Source organism: Cyrtonyx montezumae, unplaced genomic scaffold (assembly GCF_038088225.1).
Source record: "Cyrtonyx montezumae isolate F1298 unplaced genomic scaffold, pur_monq_1.0 scaffold_2, whole genome shotgun sequence".
Classification (NCBI taxonomy): domain Eukaryota; kingdom Metazoa; phylum Chordata; class Aves; order Galliformes; family Odontophoridae; genus Cyrtonyx; species Cyrtonyx montezumae.
The window spans coordinates 52,819,904-52,836,994 of record NW_027071936.1 but is presented as its reverse complement, the minus strand read 5'-3'; the positions used below and the strand labels follow the sequence as shown (position 1 = coordinate 52,836,994).

The following is a 17,091-nucleotide window of genomic DNA, read 5'->3' as shown; positions in this document are numbered from 1 at the left end:
AGGATTCCTCGTAGAATTAGCCTGCATACATAAGATGTGAAAAAAGCTGTTTCTGCTTCCGGTTTTACATGGAACCCATTGATTTCAGCTGCCTGGAAGAAGGCAGATGGGGTTTGTGTTTAAAGAAATGCAAATAATCCCCCACAAAATGCTCTGGTTACGTTCCCAGCTGAGGTTTAGATTTGCGATCACAGTGCACCTGCTTGGCAAGGATTCTTCCATATTATATCAACAATAAAACAGTAAAAACTTTTAAAAATATTTTCCTTCAGACCTTACAACACAATTCATTCAAATATTAAAAGCGTGCGTATAGGGCACTTAAATATACAGCCGTTATATTTAATTCCAAAACAATCTCAGGTTGTAAGGATACCATCTGCTTATTGAAAAACAAGCAAAACATATTATATATATATATAATGTAAGTTATAATTATATAGCTTTAAGTAAGGACTCCTATTCAGTACAACCTGCTTTTATTTAACTGCTTCAGAGAGTTGCCTTTTTTGTCATGGTTTTGTGTCAATGATGTCAGCCTTTGCAGGTGGTGACATCAGCCTCAGCAGGGAAAGGCAGGGTTTTTAAAAACAGATTGGGCAGATAAATAGAGGAAGAATTAGTTTTAAACATTCATGATTTTAAACACTTTATATGTTTGTAGAACCTCCTCCTGAAAATAGTAGTCTATTTTGTCTGAATCATCTTCTCAACTTTAGCTGGATTACAGTCTTTCTCACCTTAAAGGCAGGGAGAAAGATATGAATTCTGTTATGCAACTAATGAACAATTTGACTTTCCTTTTCATAGGCAAATTTACAAAAAATGTTACATAGTGTTGTTTGAGTTACAATTCTAGAATATACAATTGTAAAATAATGATTTCTTTAACTTGTCGGAAAAACTTGAGCCGCATAAGGTAATTTTTTTTTTATGTGATCCATATAATAAAACCAATCAAATTTAGTTTTACTGCAAAGACTATTAAAACATTAAAGAAAATGTAGAGAAAAATATAACGGTATCACTCACCTCAAAACTTACAGATCCATTGTGATCAGTGTCAAATGCATTAAACAGAAAATGTGCATAAGTTGTGGAATCTACAATTTAAAACAGTAAAAATATGACATAGTAAGCACATTTTTTTTCATTTAATTTCATTCAATGAAAATAATTATAGGAAGATTTATTTTGACACTAAAATTAAAATTTCGTATCACTTTAAACTTTTTTGGGGTGGCAAGAGAGAGGCAGTAAATTAGAAGTGTACGTATATGTGCAACTACACTTGAAAGGAAATTCTGAAAACATAGGCTAGAATATCTTTATTTATTTTCATTACCATTGCTGCATGCAAAAGATTAACCACTGAGATATGAACAAGAAGTCATGTTACTGTACTATGAAAAACTTTGCATCAATGGGGATGCTATTTTATCAGTTAAATGATCATGATGGGGGATCTTTCGCATGTGCTAAAGAAGAAAAATGTGTTCATTTGTCACTTTAAGTGAGGGAAGCAGGCACTGCCATCTGTGCACTTGGCATATGGCTTTTGTTCTGGCAACAGGCACATTGCCTCAGTTGAAGATGAGCAGGTCAGAAGCTGCTGCTGCTCTGGGGCTCTGCACAACAAGCTGGCACAGGGATGTGCAGCAGCTGAGACTTCAAAGTCACTTCAGCGGTGTCTGCCACCCATCTGGCTGTTGAGTAGTTGTCAACAGCCATAGGTGAGACACCTGGTTGCTGCTCAATTTCCATTTTACAAAAAGCTAGGTGCTTAAAACCCATGAACATGTGTGGCTGTGACTAAATGAAATGGTCAGTAATCTGAAAGATGACTAAATGAGTGATGCCTTCACTAACAGTTTACTTTTCAAGCCATTTGACTGCTTATCAACTCATTTTGGAAACACTATACAGCATCCAACATATGGTTTTGTAAGGATGCATCTTTCCATTTCCACCAAATTCCTTCCAAGAGACACAAACTGGTCCAGCACTGTGGGGTCCATAGACAGTATATCAGTAGGCAGAGGCAGTGATCTATTGGCCTTGGTAAGCAGAAAGCTGTGGTAGCTGTGAAAAAGTAGAGAGATCAAAGAACATGGAAGCAGCACCTTAGCAACAAGAAATACATGTTGACCTTGTGTGCTGCTGATTGTGCAAGTTGTTATTCACGTGTGGGGAAACTGCAAAAGGGTAAGGTTTGGGAGTAAAGAATTCCAATCTGCACTTGCTGGGCTGTATAAGCCGTGCTGTAACTAAATAAAGGGTTTTGGGATGTTATCAGAGTCCACACCTTAATCACCACACAGAAGTAATGTATTTTGAACAGAAAACTATGCCTCACCGTTTCAGACCAAGCATTGGTAAGTGATGTCTCTGGTCTTATTTCAATATATTAATTTCATATGATATAATGAGAGTATGATATATGAGATAATTGTAACAAGAATAAACCTTGCAGCTTTCAGACCAACACATTTCAGAGAATTTCCTCCCCCAAAATGAAAAATTATGTGGAAATATTCATTCACCCATCCATGATGCCATCCATCAATGTAATTGTTTAAACAGGACTTAGTAGGTAGATTTCCACTTTAACTGGAAAATGTGAACTTCTTGATTAAAGACTATATTTAGAATTTTAATTCTCATATTTTCTATAAACTACTGTGACATCTGTTGTAGAACAATACAGAATGCAAGTCATCTTCAGAAAGAAAAAAAAACAAAACACAAAAACACATTATAGAGGCATAATTACTGTAATTTGAATTTTAAATCCCTTCTCATTCTCTTGGTACTCATTTCCTGAAAAGGTATGAAATATCCCTAATCATTTGCTGTATATTTACATTTTGTTTGTGCACTTAATTTTAGTCTGAAATTTTGTCTTCAAAAATACTGCAGGATGAGGTACTCTGATGTTTTAATTATAGCTACTTAATGTAATCCCCATACACATCTTGAACATTAATCACTTCAGACTAAAGCTTTACTTTTTTAAGTAAGATGTGTTTTCTTTTCAGGGATCTGACATAACTAGTAGGTTAAATTGATATTTTGACAGGTTGAATCATGAACAGATATTAAACAGAATTCCTGTGAAATACATTGTTAAAACATTTTCAGTATCAGACCAAAAAAAATAATGGTAGTCATTACGTATTCAAAAGTAAGTCTTAGAAAGCCATGAACATAATCCGTTCTCTTCTTAACTGAGGAGTATAATAATTGCTCTTTGTGTGGGTTCCTATCTATGACCTGCATGGATGAAGGACAAAACCCTTTCTTTTCTCAGACAACCTGTTGTGTGCATGCAGGGAAGGTACTGGGGCCTAGTCATCACCAGTATAGCATTGGCCTTCCCGTTTTCTAGAAAGTTAATTTTCTACTTTTCTACCTTTTTGGCATGGAAAACTTTTCAGAAATCTACTCCTGCCATTTGAAATACATTGATTTTACTGCAATTCATTGTCATTTCCTTTGATATTCTTGTAGTGTCCCTAGTCCTGGATAGTCCTTGACATCACTTGAAGTTGCTGGATGATTGCAGATCATGATTTGATGATTGCTTGATCACTCTAAAGCTTAAAATGTTACCCAACATCATTCCTTTTGTTCATATCAGTTTTAATTATATATTCTGTTGTGTCTGTTTTTTTTATTCTGTGACCATTTGTGGCATACATCTGCATGTATGATGTTTTAACTTGGGGATGTATTAATACATGGCCTTTGCTGTTGTGATTTCAAAGATTTTTCTTTTTAATATTCACATACAAAAGCAGTACTTCAATTTCAGCTGAAATTCAGAGGCCTTGGCTGCACACATCATGTTGACAGTACACTCACAGATGAAATATCCAGACTGGCTGCTTAACTAGACTCTTCAGTATGGAAACTATGGTGATGCTTCAATACGGTAATCACCCTGTAGTTAACATGCTATAAATGGTTCTTGGAGAAGATCTTGTCTAATGTGAGAAACCAGGAAAAGACTTTGGTTCTCACACCTCTCAAAAAATGACAAACACCACTACAGGCACCTACAAAACAACTCAAAAGCTACAGAAAATACTACAAGTCTTGGTGTGCCCACAAAACGTATGGGATTACTACTGTGAGCTGTTACTCTTGTGAGCACAATAAACTCTTCTGCTGTTTCCTCTGATTATTTCCCCTGAATTTTTTAGGAAAATTGCAAAATGTTTTCACATTTATTTATGCTGTCTTTATGCACTCTTTAGCAATAGAACTTCATGTGGAGGATGTGGAGCACAGGCTATGGGTGGAATTAGCTTCTGGTGGTCACTTCTTGGTGCTATTCATAGAGAATCTCTGGAACAGCTTTACTGAAAAAGCTAAAATGCTGTTAGCGTGCACAGCAACACCTACTGCAGATGAATTATCTGGGTTTGATGCTTTCCTACCATACTAAAAGTGTAACTCCCGGGGCTTCTTGAAAAATAGTTCTGACTTCAGTAAAGCCAAAGATGCTGTGCAGGTGACAGGAAATGTGTATTAGCGTCTCTGAAGGAAATAGAGTTTTGAATTTCAGGCTGAAGTTCACTGCATGAACTCAAAACTGAAAGGAAGCTAACAATTTATAGTAGTCTATGGGATCCTGGTTTTCTTAGGGACTCTTTTTACTGTGTTTTCCCATAGTTAAATAAATAGAAAGAAAAAAGCATATTTTTGTTCCAGAAGGTATAGTAGCATTGTCAGCCCTGCATACTGTTGCCACTGCTACCAACAAGCCACGGGATTTGCAGAGCTCACTGGAGGACCAAGGGCAGGCAGACTTGTGATGCACTGGATCCTCTTGATCTGCCTGCAGTTTTGTCTCTTTGCTTTACCCAGTGCAGCTGTGACAGTTGTTTTTATGGTCAGCTAGATTTCTGAGCCTGATTGATATCACTTTTGTGGTGCAATTCTACAAACACACAATTATCCAAGGCTGGAATGCCAGTGTGGGTGGGATAGGAGGGGCCAGGGCACAGGCTGGTACTGGAGAACCCATAGCCATAATGGACTCACCTGTAGCCAGATGAAGAAAAACAGATGTGGAGCTGGATGAGAGTGGTATTAGGGGTAGCAAAGAGAACAAAGAAATAGTAAAAAACACCATATAATAAATTTGGATGTAATATAGAGCTGCAAACCAGCTGAGAAAGGTACACAAATGATCCCAAGTAACCCTAGAACAAAGACTGAAAAAGCTCCAACTAAAGCATCATATGTCTTCTGGGTGAATTCTGCATGCTGACACCTCCCTTCCATCGTCAAATGATGCCACTCCTGTATAGGCCCAGTGGAGCAGTGGACAGGTGAGCATAAGACAAGGAAATGGAGTAGAAACTAAGAAGTGTCTATATAACAATTTTAATTGCATTACTGTTCTTGCTTTGTAACAATTAGATCTGGAGTAACAAAGGCAATAGTTTTGAGACTACACTTATTCTAACAATAAATCTTAGCTCTACTTTTTTAGAAGTGGTGCTTTCTCTTTGCCCATGAACTACTTTGAGTGTAATAATAAGATTTTTTTATTCTTATAATCTTAAGTGTAGTTAAGGCATAGTAAACCACATACAGAGAAGTTATTTTCACCAGCCAGAGTGGCTAGAAAATATAATATCTGAAACTGTAATTGTTAGCCTGGCTTAAAAGCTTAGATGCAGAAATAATGAGTAAGCAGGTCAACTCTTCTAGCCTCTTGCTCTTTACTATTGATTGTGCCTACTTGCTGAGTATTCCAGTGATGGTAATCCACACTGAATACTGCTCTTTACCTTGTAGGTTTTCATTTAAAATGAAACTGATTGGGAAAGCTTTTGTTCCTACCAATTAAGTCGAGGAGTGTATTTATTTATTTATTGTTACGTGCATGAAAAGAAAGATCTATGAAGAGCTATGAACAGTCCCATGGTAGCAACTAAATCTCAAGAATTGTGGGAAACGATGAAGAGGCAGGACTGAAGAGCTGTAGGAAAATAAGAAGAGGGAGGACTGAATAGTAAAGGTAAGCAGAAGAAAAGAGGGGAAAACTATTCAAAATAAAGGTTAATCTGAGTTTTGAGGCAAAAGAAAAAGTTACATTTTTTGTGTTGCCTTTATTGTACTAAAAGATAATGAAGATAAAGAAATCAATGAAGGCCCTGGAAACCATTGTGTTGAAATAAAGTGTAGCAGAAAACGCCCTTGTTTATGTAGAGAAACTCTACAAAAGTCAGGGAAGTCCTCCCATTGATACTAAATTTTAATTTGACCCACAAATATACAGATTTAAATCCTACTGTGAAAGGTTTTGTAGAATAAAAGAATGAAAAAGACTGCATAGGAATTTTGAAAGGAAATAACATACTTCAAAGATACCCAAATAAAGGTGGCAACTTCATAACAGGCTGACTTCATATAGATGTTGAATTTCATTCAGAAACTTGCACTTTTAAAGGTGTCCAGCAAGTACTCCGTGAGTTTAGACAACAGTCTCTTAATTTGAATAGGATCTTTTGTCAGACTTAGAGGTGAACAAACATACCATTGTGTATTGTCGTACCAATGATGGCTGCCAAGTACTCACCTCCCTGTGGAAAGAACTGAGAGTAAATCTCTTTGAAGGTCTCTTCATTGACAACACCACTGGGACATTCCTGGAGAAAGTTAGAGACAATAAATAAATAATGTGGAATCTTTTTCAGGCTAGCCCTGTGTTAAAAGGCCACATAGAACACATGTTCCTGAGATCACACACATCATGCAAAAGCCTGATTGAGCTCTAACCCAAATATTAACACATTAAATGTGAAACACTTTGAAATGCCTTCCTAAAGAGTTCCCATTGGACATTTTTTTTTTCTTTTCTGTGCCATTTTTTCTCAACTTCAGCAGAGAGAACTGAGTGGTAGCACGAGCAGCAGCCACTGTGCTGTGGTGTCAGGTGCTGGTGTCACTGTTGGTCATGGGAAAGCTGTACCAGTGTGGCACAGAAACCAGGCAGGAAGTTAAACTGCATTTGCAGTTCAGTATCACAATCAGAATATGCAGCTATAGTGTACCTGAAGAGTTATAGTTAATGTATTCAAAAAATTCCACCTCAGAAGGTCTTTCTCAAGCCTTGCAGATCCTTCTGCCTCTTCACATCTTGTTAATAAACTAAAATATGTAAGGAAGAATGAGTGGAATGTGTCACAGCAGGGTGTTGTCAGAGGAAACAAAGGGAAATAAAGGGGAAGAAAAGACGATTAGAGCAGTGACTTTATAAAAATGACTTATGTAAAGATGTAAGAAAAACAAGGAATACAATGTCAACTAATAAGTCATGCAGTAAAAATTAAAGGCAAGACTGTGAAATCAAGTCTCAGACTTCCTAGACTTAGCAGATGACTTCAGACAATGCACATAATTCCGTTTTGCCTTAATTGCTTCTTGAATTCAGTGGGTGAAAAAAAGCCTGGCAAGCTCTGTAAGACAAATGTATGGCTAGAAACAAAGGAAGGGAAGAAAAGTCAAACAGTTATGGTACACATATATATTTTTATCCATTGCTATGCTGTTCACACTCATATATGTTCCTATTCTGGAGCATTGGGGAAAGGAAATAGCTTCATGAAAAGATAAAGTACAGTGTAACATTGGTTGCCAGTGTAATAACAGCTTTCCCTGTGACAAATGATATTTCTATTAGACCAAATAAGAAATAACAAGATATTCATAGCTTTGACAGCTTCTGAGAAGAAAGAAATAGTCTCATCTCACTAACTGAGAGATGATGTGCCGCCTGAAAAACGCATGTCAGCTCTGCAGATGTTGGATTATTTTGACTGATGTCACCCACAGCCAAAATTTTGATTTAAGTCACTTGCCCTCAGCCAAAATCAGATCTTAAGATCCTAATGAGTAGGAGCATGAGAACACATAGTAAGAAAAAATTCTGTTTGATCAGAACGGGTAGACAAAGGGCAGACATGGAGGCAAGTACAGAACTATTTGTGTATGGCCATAGAGGCTGTCACTGATGGAGGCAGAACGAAAGTACAAGTAATGAACAACTTCTTGAATTTACCTAGGTTAGTCCTTTATATTTATCTCTTCTCTTTGTTACATCATTGCAAGTAAGAGCTTACATCTTCTATCCACGGAATGTAATTCATTTAAAACCTGAGATGCTGGCCAATTACCCTTAGAAAAAACAGTTTCAAACTTCTTTTTTTTTAGCTTGGAGACACTACAAGGCTGCAAACAGCTTTTCCTTAAGCAATACGAATCTAAACATATATATAGGGAACATCATTTACCTCCAATAGCATTCCTTTCCTGACACAGAAATCTGGCATTATTGCATTTATCAAGAGATTTCTTCATTTCTATAAAAGGCATTTAATATTGTAATTGTTAAGTATTCCCCATGGCTTTATACCAAGTTATTGCTGACTTCTTCCATTGTACCAACTGTAATTTGAAAAAAAAAATGTTTCTAACTTTTCATTTCACTCTTATAAAATAAAGAAATATAAATAGTTTGAAAGAAAAATATCAGACATCTAAGCCATTTCCTATATTCTTTTATTTTCCTCTAGATATATACATAAATCTATTTCATTACAGAAAATGTGTTTGACAGTCCTTTAAAACTGCATTAAATTGCATTATGTGTTCCTTCTGGAAGAAAAGGAAAGGAGCATAAATTCATCTTGAACTGCTCTTCCTGAGTCCAGTCCTCTCTCCTTTACAGACAAAATAAGATAAACTGACAGAAAAAAGAGATAGAGAATAATAAATATGATTCTGCCTTTTGATGGTCTCTCCTGCTTGCTGTTTTACTGCTGGGAAATTACACCTCCAGCACATGGTCTTATGAACTACTCCAAAACATGTAAATTATTTACAAGCTTCATGCTGTCTAAGCTGCCTTTTTTTAAAAAAGTATTTCTAAGAATATTGCTCTTGGCAGATTTATCTCTACCACTTAATCAACATCCTTTTTAGAGAAGAGATAAAAAAGAAGAAACAGCAAAGGGCAGAAAAGGGAAAAAAGCAGAAAAAAACTCACTAAGCTCAGAAATTTGTCTGTATAATTAACATTTTTTTAATGCTGGATTAAGTTGTATTAGGAGCTTTGGCAATTTGAAGTATCTATTATTTATAGACTTTTGCACGTCAACTTTCCCATTCAATGCTTTGTCTGCTGTCAGTGTTTGTTCTGCTTAATTTCAGATATATATCGTTCGTGTCTATCAACTTAATTATCTCAGGCTAACTACATTTTCTCTTTTTGCATAGACTTCTCTTTTCACCAAAAACTTAGAAGTACCATAAACATGTAATGTAATGAAAATCATACACATAATGCTGAAATATTCTTTAAAGTTAATTCTAACAAAACCCTCAAAACTCAAGCCTACTGTGGCTTTTCATACCCTGGTGCAGTTCTTAATTTTTCATTTGAATATAACAGGGCTTTGACAAAATCAGCATAAGAATATAAAAAATTGCCTTTATTTAATAGCATAATCTAGGCCAAATTGATAATGAAATCCAACATTCACCTCATGAAGTTCAACCAGAATTGCAATGCTCTGCATCTGGAAAGAAATTGTCCCTTGCACCAGAACAAGCTGTGAATAGACTGGCGGAATAGCAGCACTGCCAAAAAGGATGTGGGATGACAGCAGATGTTGAGTGTGAGTCAACAAAGGATTCTTACTGCAAATAAACCACCCCCTGAGCCATGGCCAGCTATTGTCTCTCCCTGCTTACCAGAGTACAGAGTAGAGTGTACTCACCTAGGGATGTGGAAAATTTGAGGGGGGCTCACCAGCAAGGATGGAGAGCACATGGTCAACAAGGAGAAGTGGAGTGCTTGGGACTTGTTTCACCTAGGTCCATGCTAAGGGATGAGCCAGCAGCAGCCTACTTGAAGAGCAGTAATAGCCAAGCCCTTGGTTGAGGCAGGCAATTTAAAAAAACTCGATGGTCACAGCCTGAGATTTGTGAGCTCACATTGGACAGCAGGAAAAACTATTCCATACTTCTTGGTACACTGAACTGCAATATATTTGAGATAACCCCTAATTTCAGGGAGATTTTGTCCTGTTGAACAGCTTTGGAAGTTGTTCCGTTGTATGTATGGGGCAGGGCTTTTCTGTGCACTCCTTGCTTCCAAAGCTGCATCTGTACAAATTCGTTGTCTGGGCTTTTTTTTTTTTTTGTCAAGTATAAATTATTGGGAACAAGCACACTGACACTTAGTTCATAAATTGCTCTTGTTTTGTTCCTTCTGTGAAATACAACGTGAGCCAAAAGTAGAACATACAAGGAACAAAGGTACAAGCTGTGCCTCCAAGGACAAGATAGGGACTTTGGTGAGGGATGTCTAACATGGTCTCATCATGTCTTGGAGGGAGAAAAACAGATAATCTCCCTATGGAAGGGCTCCATCACATCCTGACATGCAGGCTGACATATTGCCATTAACAGTACAGGCAAACTGAAGGCTTCTGCTAAAATGGATGCATATGTCAGCTGTTGTGCTTCAGCAGCTGAGCCAAATAGGTAGCTGTAGCACAGATAGGAGACCCTTATAAATCTTAGCAGCTGCCACATTCAAAACCTAAATCTGAATCTCTGAAACTCAACAGCTTTTACACGTTTTGCCAACTCACTTCAGACAAGAGTCTTCTCACTCCCCAGTGTTGCTGCTCACGTAATGGTTCTGTAGCCATGGGCCCGTATGGAAAAAAAAGCAGAAATCCCAGCAGCCAGGAGGGTGAATGGTGACAAAAGCACTAAGATGGGTATGGGAGGATGAAAATAATAGAAAAAGGTATCTCAAACAAACAGTGACACGTTTAAAAAATGTTTTTGAGTTTGTTGAAAAAACTACTGTGATTCTAATTGCAGTAATGATTAAGCTGATAGATCATTAAAATTGAATGTATCCCATGTTTAGATGGAGTAATTGGCTGAGCAGGGGAGGTAGAGTTACAGTGCATGAAGTTATAGATGCAGAATAAAAATAAAAACTACAAGTGACAAAAAGCAACAATGGCATCATAATGGTAATTTCCATGTCAAGGTTCCCAAGTGTTTAATTTTCCTTCCTACAGCTGGAACTCCACAACAGCTTGCTTCAAATAGCTCCTTGGAATGCCTGCTGATTACTGTAATATCACCATTTACCTCCAACACAGGGTGACCAAAGGTGTTAGTTCATCTTTCCCCAGGTGCACCAGCTCCTCTGGAGCTGTCCCAGCTCACTTCTGTTTATATTTTATATGCATTTCGCTCCTGGCTGTATGCTGATTTCTGTTAAATTGAGCAGACCCACTAAGGTGGGCACTGTATTTAATAAGTGTGTATAATTTAATATATAGTACACTAATTTATATTCCATTTATCACTACTGATTTTACGTGGGAATATTTTTAGCATAAAAAATATGTTTACCAATGCCAATCAGGCTAAGCTCAAGTTTTGACCATGCAACTGGATGCTGTGAATAAATAAGTTTGTAATTTATTATATTTTAAACAAAACAAAACAGTTAACTTTGTAACGCATTTCTCTATACTGAAAAATAAATCTAACTCAACCATGATGTATTTATCAGGAATACATTTCAGTGCCTGCTTATTTTGAAGTGAGTAATAGTATGATTAACGTTCTGTCCTGAAAGTATATGTAATAGTACGAAACGTTCTGTCCTTAGAATATAGGGTTTATTTTTATTTTATTTATTTTATTTTATTTTATTTTATTTTATTTTATTTTATTTTATTTTATTTTATTTTATTTTATTTTATTTTATTTTATTTTATTTTATTTTATTTTATTTTATTATTTTCCCCAGTAAAAAGGCAGAACATGTATCAAAAATTATCTTCCTGACAGAGGGGCTGAGTGGCACTGCTGGCATTCAAATCACATTGTTTGTCAACATAGGAGAAACACCGATAACAGGAAGTAAAACTACAGCAGCTAAAAAAGTGAAATAAACTTAGAGGGAGTTAAAAGCCCATGACATAGAAGACAAAAAGCAGTTTGGGGTGAAATAAGGCCTTGATTTCATGCAGTCTGAAAGGTACTTCAAAAGATATGCATGAAAGATGCTGTGCAACAGCTTGTGAAGCAGCCTTAAGAGAGTAACTTGGAGAAGCCATTTCTCTTACCATATTTGAAATGTGCCTGAAAAAACAAACAAACAAACAAACAAAAACAATAAAAATTAAGGCAGAAAAAATAAACCTGGGAAAAGTTAGATACTACAAAATATTTTCTTTTCACATTAATATAGTTTTAAATTTTCCCTTATTTATGCTTTTTTTTTTCTGTTCCTTTGCTTGAAATACTTCTAGAAGAAGCTCTCAGAAAAAATGTGGAGAGAGGGGAACAGCCATTTTCATGCCACAGTTAGATACCACCAAGAGGGCACTGAATTCATGGAGACTGAGCTATAAGTATTGTCCATTAGGTGTTAGCAAAATTTCAAGGGCTTATTTCTTCAGTGGATTAAAAGGAAAATAATCCTATTTTCTAATCTGTTATAGACAGTCATTTCTCTGAAACTGCCTCTTTGAACAGAATCTTCTGAACTATTGCATTGTATTTGGGCTCCTCTTTTTGAAATTGGATGAATGGCATTTAATTTCCTTTGTATTGATTGATCATTCAACACTTCCACATCAAATGGGCACTCTGAGAAAGTTTTCAGGAAATCATTGCATGTATGAGATAATTGCAGCAACGGCAGAAGAGAGACACCTACTTTGGTTTTTTGATCAGGCAATTATATTCTTCCCCCATTTCTGTGTTCCTCTTGAGCTTGGCTATCTCTTGCTATAAAAGCTAGTTTGTCAAAGGTCTGTGGTAGTAGGCAGGAGAGCATCTCAAATTCCTCACAAAGGATGAATGTTGGTTTTATTCTTTATTCTATCTTTACACCTATCGTTCTGAGGTACTGCCAGATCTGTGATATGATGGAACAAACCCAGACTGCAGTCACCTTTCTTCTGAAAAGTTATTTTAGGGAATTGCTTTTAATTACCAAGAAATAAATGCATTTTTCTGACATCTGACAACACTTACTATAGAGAACACAGAACTCCAGCACTTGTTGCTAGCCTACACAAAACTGTGTAAGCACAAACTACTAATAGCTTTAAGTACGAAAGGCTCCCTCCCTTTCACATTATTGCCATTGACAGTGGCAGCAGACCGTGTACTTTCTCACTAAAAATGCGAAGATGAGCATAGGCAGGCTTCAATAGTAAAGATTTTTTACTCTTGCTAACATTGCCTTCTTCATGCCAGTTACCCATGAAAAGAGCACCAGTTAATTTTCTCAGAGAGAGAAGATAACTCCTCAAGCAACTCAGAATCATAATTTTTTTTACTCTAATCAGTTTTTTTGCATGTTATTATATAATTAAAATATCTTGCTAACTTTCCTAGCATTTTAAAATTACATTCCATATTTATTTTAATTAATTCATTATTAGTATTTTACTGATAAACAAAAAGCTTTCAAGTTAGTATGTATCTGTGAATGCCAGAGACACAGGAAATAGACTCAGTTAATGACTTTTTTTCCTGGTTCAGCTTAATTCATTCTACATCTATTTAAAGTAGAACACATACAGCATGTAGGACAAAGCGTACTTAAAACGCCATTATAGCTAAGGGAATTTCATGTAATTTTTTGTTCTAAAAATGCTTCCTAGAGTAAAATGAAGATTAACTAGTACATTATTGAAGACTTTTCCTGCCTTGTATGAGTGCTCAAAGAGCCTGTACATGCATATATGAAGATATTTGGAAAGTAGAAATTTTTCAACTCTACAACACTAAGTGATTTTTGTGTGACTTTTACTTTTTAAATTAACTTCTTAATGATGGTTCTTGAAATTACTCTTACAAAATATTTAATTCTAAGAAAAAATTAATTCTGTGGCCACTACTAATATTCTTCTCATTTGTGAGATATTATCCACAGTACAAAACAATATATGTTCTATGAATGAATATTTTTTTAATGACCTATCTCTAGCTTGAAGGATATAAACTCATTTTCTTTAATGAATAACCTGTACTCAGGGCAATGACACTGCAAACCACTAGTGTTTTTATTTCAGTTATCACTTCTACTTTTCATGCTATCAGGAAAGGGACAGCTATTAACCTCCTGTGTATTGAAAGTATTTTTCTTTGTTTGTTTGTTTGTTTCTGAATAGATTTTTCATCTTAGTTTTCTAAGCTGTAAGCTTTATATTAATATATATATGTATATATATATATAAGACTTTACAGCACAGTTTCTTTATTGAAATAGTTCTTGTTTTACCTTTCTGAAAATAACTGCAGTGCAACCATATAGAAAATGCTATATCGTAGACAGAAATCAATGAATGAAAATCCTTCCTTTCAATCTTTCCTCACTATTCTAAACTGCAGTAGAATTTAGCTAATGACTCACAGAGGAAACATCACAGGTTATTGAATTATCTTTTATTTCACAGATGCTGCAGTGGCAACAGCCTGTGTCTCTAGGAATGTCACAACCAACGGACTTGATAGCATCAAATCTCATCTGACTGATTAAATCAGTCTCCATTGACTTCCACTGGTGAGATACACAGAAGAATTCTGTTCAAGCCTCATTTTGTCAGGTAAAACTCAATGCTTCTTGTTTGAATTTAGTGTAATAAGAATTATAATATTACTTCCCAGTGGCACAGCAAAGTTGTACAAGGTTTTGAGCCTCTTACTGAAAGATACTCTAAAAATGAGAGGCTTCTTCCCACACCCTGCTTACTATGGCAGTTTCAGAGGAAAACAAGCAGAAACAGAGGAGCTGGCTCACATCCAGCATCTCTGACTTCACACAGTAAATAACAATCAGCACTTTGGCTGCATCTCCCATGCAGTGGGCTGGGTGCCAGCAGCACTTTTAATCAGCGCTGCTCTTCATTTAGCAATGCCCACTAACCACTGTAATTTTTAGCCTCCTATTATTAGCGCTGGCAGTAAAGCAACAGTAAACAACATGACTAAAGACTTGAACTTAAAAGCTCACCCCAAAGCCTGACAGATCAAAACTTTATGGCTGAGTCCCTGGCATCTGAGAGGTGCTTACTGTTTCTGTCCTTGTTTGTCACTACAGGAGGGCATTTTACAATCCTGACTTCACGAATAGGCAGGAACTATAATTAAATTAAATGTAGCAGAACCCATGCTTCAAACACTGAGTGGTGCATTTTGCTGTAAACACTTGGCAAAGAGTCTCTCAGACTCTTGGGAAAAGCTGTACTGAGGCTAGCACTGCTTTTTGTATGTTCCTATGTGAGTGGTTTTGATCACATCCCTTCAAATCAGATGAGTTCTCAGGTGAGAGCAGAAGAAATAGCCTCTTGCCATCAAATCCTAATTGCTCAGGTTGTATTGCCTTAAACCCTCTCAAGGGATATCCTTGAAAAAGATGGAGGATTTCTTCAGTCCCTACCAGCAATATTGGTGTTGATATCAACTCCTTACACTAAAACCACAGTTTTTATTTCATGTTTCTTACATGAATGAGTTAGAATTTAGGAGATCAGTTGGTGCTTTTCTTGGTGACCCTAACATTCTTATGGACTGGAAAATTCACTGAAGAGGAAACTATACAAACAACCTACGACTAAAGGTCTGAAGCTCTTCTGTTAGCAGATTGGCACAATCGACAACAATTACTAATATTAAATAACTGTTATGGAAAGAGAAAGCCTGAATTTAGCACGCAGTATATATTAAGCAACCTCAGTGTGTCAGGGATAAGACAAACTATATTTTGTTTAAAATTCTGTGGGTTTTATTTTTTATGTTTGTCAGAGTTAAATGTTGGTATTTAGTGCTGACACTGTTTTAATCATTAAATAAGAACACTGTGGGTTTTGTATTCCTGGGACACATCTGAATGCAAGACAATCAGCTTGAAAGCCTGTCCTAATTCATATTGTTTCAGTATTTCTCAAAGAGTGGCAGTTCTTTGTTTCTTGCAAAGGTGTGCCATGGTAAAGACAGACAGATCAATATTTGGTTAGTACTAGCTATGAAAAACGCAGAAGAATTTCAGCTCCTACAGAATCCTGTCAGCTTGCAGAAATGGCAAAGAGCATAAAAATCAATGCAGCATAGGTAAGAAAGTGGAAATTAAATATTGTACTCTTTATTTATTTTTCATATAGCAATACATTTATCCTTTAAAAAAGGGTTTTGCATTCTCAATTTTTTATAACACTTTATTTCAGGAGAAAGAACTGGGCATTGCAAACAAAAGAACAGAAGTGCTTTCTTGCATAAATGTTTATAAAACTGAGCTTGAAGTTGGCATAAATTGGACCTGACCAAGTACAGTGGTGGAAATCACATGTAATTGTAGGGCAGTGAAATGATGCTGCTCTCTGTGAGACATACGTGGTCCATAGGAAGCAATGCTTCCTCCATCCTCACAACATAAGGGCATTTTGCCTTCTCACGGAGGCTCTTTTGCATTCAATATGTGACATGGGTTCACTCCATGTCACAAAACCTCACATCTGAGCTTGTCCAACCTGCCAGCACACAACATCTACATTTATTTTAGTCTGTTATCCAAAGACATCATCCACAGAGCATAGGTCCATGATATGGAGAATATGCCTGACTGGTAGGACTGTGCTGCTCAAGGTGATCATGGAAGGGCCAGGGCAGACTTCCTGGGACATGAAACTAAATGCCTTTGAGAAAGAGGAACACATAGCTCCATAAAATGGTGAAAGATTTACCATAGCTACTTGACAAATGAGATATTGTTTCTGTAATTCCATAAAGGACATGAAAAAAAACCCATCAGAATGCAATTAGAAATTTAGATAGGATTATAAACCAGTAACATTCTTTTAGCATGGTAAAAGTCTAAGTATGCTACATAAATCAATTTCCTTTAGACTGTTTTGAAGCCTTCCCTGTCTTATAGGTAGATACTTGGCACACTGGGTTCTTATTTTTGGCAGCATTTCTAAAATTTGTCAAGTAAGTCACATAATTGGAATTGAATACAGAGCT

At 36.3% G+C, this 17,091-nt stretch overlaps 1 protein-coding gene across 5 annotated transcripts in view; it reads right to left on the bottom strand.

Annotated features, from left to right (window-relative positions):
* Window positions 1–17,091, bottom strand: part of KCNIP4 (potassium voltage-gated channel interacting protein 4) — a 346,284-nt gene that overhangs the window by 12,818 nt on the left and 316,375 nt on the right. For all 5 annotated transcript variants that reach the window (XM_065735726.1, XM_065735728.1, XM_065735725.1 and 2 more), the window contains 2 exons: window positions 6,596–6,665; window positions 1,033–1,103 (listed from right to left, as the gene is read on the bottom strand). In XM_065735726.1, coding sequence (XP_065591798.1) covers window positions 1,033–1,103; window positions 6,596–6,665 — 141 coding nt within the window. The remainder of the gene's footprint in view (window positions 1–1,032; window positions 1,104–6,595; window positions 6,666–17,091) is intronic.